A 5,477-nucleotide genomic window follows, 5' to 3' on the forward strand; every position below is an offset into this window, starting at 1 on the left:
GAAACTGCCTGAAAATGTGTTCTGAGACAGCATTTTGAACCTTTATGTCTAAAAATCCTGGGAGTTAATTTTAGAAGCAGAGAGGAAGAAACACACCTGCTTAGAAAGCTCAGCAGAACAAATTGCTTTCTCAGGAGACTGAATCAAATACATTTCCAACTCTATTACTTAACAGTATTGCCTCGGGAAAATTCAAAAGCATTCCTGACTAGCAGAAACACATGCTGGAATAATGACTGCAGTGTGACTGACAGGAATGAACATTATCCTGCTAAATAAGAGACTTATACTGTCATATATATATATATATATATATATATATATATATATATATATATATATATATATATATATATATATATATACACATTCTTCTTTTTTTTCTCCGACTTACGTATATTCGCTGTATAATTGAAACATAATCAGCACGAAGCAAAACAGGTGTGGAAAACCACTAAGAAATCTGCTCCACTGCTGTTGTTGATGGCACATGCAAAATGTGCTCCAATGTTATCAATTATGTTGCCTCAAAGGCAATCCAAGAGTCCCAAGGTCAAAGCAGACATTTACCTTTATATAACAATTCCAGTCTCTAAAATTTTTCCCAGCATTTTCTTGTCATTCCTAGAGGTGTCAAAGTGCAATTACTTTGTTACTGTACTTAAGTACACTTTTTAGGTATCTATACTTTACTCCATTACTTATTTTTCTTCCTTCTTCTGACTTCTACTTATTACATTTTCACACAAGTATCTGTACTTTCTATTCCTTAAATTTCTTTTAAAACAAACATTACCTGTTACTCTTGGCTTCGGTTTAATGTTTATAAATATTTATTTCACGTGATGTGCGCCATCCAATGCAGATCATTGGCGCCATCCACATCTAGTGAAAACTAGTGTAATTGGATGAGTCATGTAACGCAAACACTCATTGGTTAGCTAAAGATGCTAAAGGAAATCATCAGAAGCAAGCAGGTGTTCTTCAAAGTGTAAATGTGAATTGTCTATGCCATGCTACAACGTCAGATTCAGAAAAAGATGTTGAAATGTCTGAAAGGTCGGACACAGGCGAGAGCTATCTGGCTGTTTTTTTTTTAAAGGTTACTTTATACTTTTATACTTTAAGTAGTTTTTGGAGCTCATACTTTTTCACTTTTACTTGAGTAAAGAGGTCAAGTTGATACTTCAACTTTTACCAGAGTGTTTTTAAACTGCAGTATCTATACTTCTACTTAAGTAACAAATGTGTGTACTTTTGACACCACTGGTCATTAAACTGTTACAACTACATAGCAATGAAATAAACTCTCTGCATTTAACCTATCCCCTTGGGGAGCAGTGTGGGGTTGAGGGTCTTTGTTTGGGGACCCAGAGTGGCAGTCTGTGGGAGTGGGGATTGAACTTAGAACCTCTGGATTCCAAGAGCAACGTCCCAACCAGTAGGCCGCCACTTTCCTTTTTTGTCCCCTAAATAATCGAGAGATTAATCGATTTGCAAAATAATCGTCAGTTTCAGCTCTAAAAATTAGAGCAACTTAAGTAAAGGTTATTCATATAGGTTTGTAATGGTTTAACAGTTTTCAAGCTAATGATATATACAGTATATATATATATATATATTAAGGCTGGGACATTAACGCGTTAATTTCGATTAATTAATCACACAAATATTAACGCGTTAAAAAAATTAACGCATTTTAATCGCACACCACAGTCTCCTGGAAGTCGTTTGGGATTTCACCCAAGTAATTATTTCACCTGTGGGGGCAGCATTACAACTATGGCCAGAATACCGTCGGATGGAAACTGAAGAAGAAGAACAGAGAAGAAAGTTGCTTTAAACTATGAGAGACAACCATGGAAGAATTAGACGAAGCAGATGAAAACATTTTAGTTGGTCCTTTGCAGGGGAAATTTTGTTTTAAAATACAGGAGGGAAGAGTCGATAAGAGCGCGGTCATATGTAAATTATGCAACAAGGAATTCGCCTATCACCGCAGCGTATCAAGCCTCAAATATCACCTGAACGCAAAGCATGTAGCAGCTAGCTTGGCAGATACTAGCGTGGAAGCTAGTCCAACTGGGAGGAAGACGAAACAACCCACACTACACCAGCTGACTGGCTTCAAGGGCAGGGTAAGCAAGACCAAGGCCGATAAAATGACCAACGCGCTGGCTTACTGGGCGGCTCTCGACTGCAGACCCATTGCTGTTGTAGAAGATAAGGGGCTGGAAAAGATTCTTCAGATTGCCCTGTCTGACCCCACGTATGAGCTGCCATGTAGAAAAACGGTGACAAAGAGGGTCCAGCAGCTCTACGACAGTGAAAAGGGGGAGAAGGAGAATTTGTTGAAGAAAGCCGAATGCGTCGCTATTACTGGAGATCACTGGACCTCAGTCAGCAACGCAAATTACCTCGGCGTGACCGCACACTTTATTGACAACAAGTGGCGCCTTCACTCGTTTGCCTTAACCATCAAGAAGATAACCACGAGGCACTTTGCTGAAAACGTGGCAGAAGATTTTGAGTCTGTGACGGAGGCCTGGGAAATCACACAGAAAGTCACCACAATCGGAACAGATAGTGCCCGTACCATGATCGCTGCAATGACACAGCTCACATTTCAGCACATGCCGTGTATTGCTCACATGGTACAGAGGACGATCACAGTTTGTCTTAGTGACAGCGGGTTCACAGCCACACTGGCGAGATGTCGTAAGATAGTTGGGCATTTTAAACACAGCCCCTCAAACACAGAGGAACTGCACAACGAACAAACACAACTGGGCCAAGACAACGAGCCACTGATACAGGACGTTCCCACTAGGTGGAATTCCACCCTGTTGATGGTCTCTCGTCTGCTGAAAAACCAAGATGCTGTTAAGGCTACGCTCGCCAAACAGAAGCACAAGCTCACCATGTTGAATGCAGCAGAATGGGACAGACTGCAGAGGCTCGAAACCCTACTTTCCCCATGCAGGTAAATACTCATCAACGTTCATTAATTGGATTAAAAACGTTATGACTGGACTATGAGAGTCCTGTATAATTTAAATTGCCTTTCCAAAATGTATTGTACTGAATAATATTAATATCACTAAGACTACAGTATACAGTTTTTAATCCAATATTAAATGGCAAAATAATGTGTCACTGTAATCAACGTTTTGGCACCTAGGAACGTTGCATAAATTAAAAATGCTGTATGTAAACAGAGTTTGCAGAAATTAATCTATGCTTTATTTACCTGTAGAGTTGACAATTGCAATACCATTCTTTCTTGTCTTTCTCTGCTCTTTAGCACATTGAATGACAGTAGTGTAAAATTTGCTATATAAATGATATTGACTGCGTGATTAACTATCCTCTGCAGAGACGTGACAGAGCTCCTTGGGGGTGAGAATTATGTGTCATGCTCAGTTGTGTTGCCTGCTCTCCGCCACCTGACCCGCACCATGAAGGCCTCAGATGATGACCCAGCCTATGTGGTGAAGTTCAAGGCTGCTTTTGAAAAGGACCTGTCTCAGCGTGAGGATGCCCTAAATCACAGATTTCTACAAGTGGCTACAGCACTCGACCCTCGCTTTAAGGTGTGTAATGGTCTTCTTTATTTTTCTCTTTTATTGCTTATGACTCTTTTATTTCCTCGGCCCCCTCCCCTCTCTTATGGAATAACAACATCAACATGACTTGTATAGCACATTATCACATAATTGTCATTCAATGTGCTAAAGAGTAAAAAAAATGAAAACAGAAAAAAATAATCCATGTTGTTTTATGGATTGAAGATAATTAACCAACTATTACCAAAGGCAGATGAGAATAATGCTATTTTTAATTTCTTTTTAAAACAAGATGCTGTTAGGGCAGTTCTAATTTGGACAGTTTAGACTTGACCATAGGCACAACCAGTAGAGGAGATTCTGGATGATGGAAACCATGTATACTAATGAATTTCATCCAGCTTGTACTCTGTAAATCTCTGATTAATGTGACCACAAACCTGATTCTGATTCTTATTCTGATCTTAAGGACCTAAAGTGTCTACCAAGAGGAGAGCGAGGAGAGGTGTGGACCAGCATTGAGGCACTGGTGCAACAACAACCAGGCAGAGCCACTCCGGAATGCACAGAGGAGCCAGCATGGAAGAGGAGCCTCCTGCTGTATAATTCCGACTCTGAATCAGAGGATGAAGATGGGCCCAAAGGAGCCGTGGCCCGCTACAAGGCAGAGCCTACCATCAGTGAGAGAGACTGCCCACTGCAGTGGTGGTCCACTCATGAGAGAGCCCATCCACAGCTCTCTGTCCTGGCCCGCAAGTATCTAGGCAGCCCTGCCACTTCGGTACCCTGCGAAAGATTATTCTCCCTGGCAGGTAATATAGTTCAAAAGAAGAGGGCAGCCCTGAGCTCCGAAAATGTGAACAGGCTAGTATGTCTCAGCAACTGGCTGAAAGAGAGGAAGTAATAAGTTAAATGTGTATCCTGAGGCCAGTTGGCCAGTTGTGTTTCAAATGGGAAAAAATGGAGGTCAATCACTGTCACTTTATGTTGAACTGAACTGTCTGAATGGCCAATGTTACAAAGAGTTGGACTGAATTTCATTTTATTTCTGACTTATTTTTTGTAAACAGTTGAACTGTTGATAAATCCACGAATTGTGTTAAAGCCTCAGAGGCTTTTTGTTCTGAATGTACTTGAGAGTATTGCATTTTTGCATTTAAAAAGCAGTATTAAGCACTACCTATACCTGTAGAGCTACCTGAATTCTGAGTTTAGCGTTCCTAAATATGTTGAACTTTAAAATTTGCACTGGCATGTTGATATTTCTTTAAAGAAAATAAACAAACAATATTTTGTTTATTAAGCTTATGTGTTGTCATTCAAAATCCATGTGGAAAAAGTTACTTCCTGCTGTTTCCAAGTATGCGATTAAAATGCGATTAATTCGATTAATTAATTTCACAGCCATGCGATTAATCGCGATTAAAAATTTTAATCGCGTCCCACCCCTAATATATATATACTGTATATATCATTAGCTTGAAAACTGTCCAAGCGGTACTATACACACATGCACACACATACATATATATACAGTATATATATATATATATTTATATATATATATATATATATATATATATATATATATATATATATATATATATATATACAGTGGGGCAAAAAAGTATTTAGTCAGCCACCAATAGTGCAAGTTCTCCCACTCAAAAAGATGAGAGAGGCCAGTAATTTTCATCATAGATATACCTCAACTATGAGAGACAAAATGAGAAAAAAAAAATCCAGAAAATCACATTGTCTGATTTTTAAAGAATTTATTTGCAAAATATGGTGGAAAATAAGTATTTGGTCAGTTACAAACAAGCAAGATTTCTGGCTGTCATAGACCTGTAACTTCTTCTGTAAGAGGCTCCTCTGTCCTCCACTCGTTACCTTCATTAATGGCACCTG

At 39.1% G+C, this 5,477-nt stretch overlaps 1 protein-coding gene across 1 annotated transcript; it reads left to right on the top strand.

Annotated features, from left to right (window-relative positions):
• Nucleotides 1-1,839: 1,839 nt before the first annotated feature.
• LOC119787654 (E3 SUMO-protein ligase ZBED1-like) lies at nt 1,840-4,987 on the top strand. Its single transcript, XM_038291632.1, has 3 exons — nt 1,840-2,983; nt 3,377-3,593; nt 4,036-4,987. Exons 1-3 carry the CDS (start codon nt 1,860-1,862, stop codon nt 4,468-4,470), a joined length of 1,776 nt encoding a protein of 591 aa, XP_038147560.1. The 5' UTR covers nt 1,840-1,859; the 3' UTR covers nt 4,471-4,987.
• Nucleotides 4,988-5,477: the final 490 nt, after the last annotated feature.

This window comes from Cyprinodon tularosa, unplaced genomic scaffold (genome assembly GCF_016077235.1).
Source record: "Cyprinodon tularosa strain WSP-4 unplaced genomic scaffold, ASM1607723v1 ctg30, whole genome shotgun sequence".
Taxonomy (NCBI): Eukaryota; Metazoa; Chordata; class Actinopteri; order Cyprinodontiformes; family Cyprinodontidae; genus Cyprinodon; species Cyprinodon tularosa.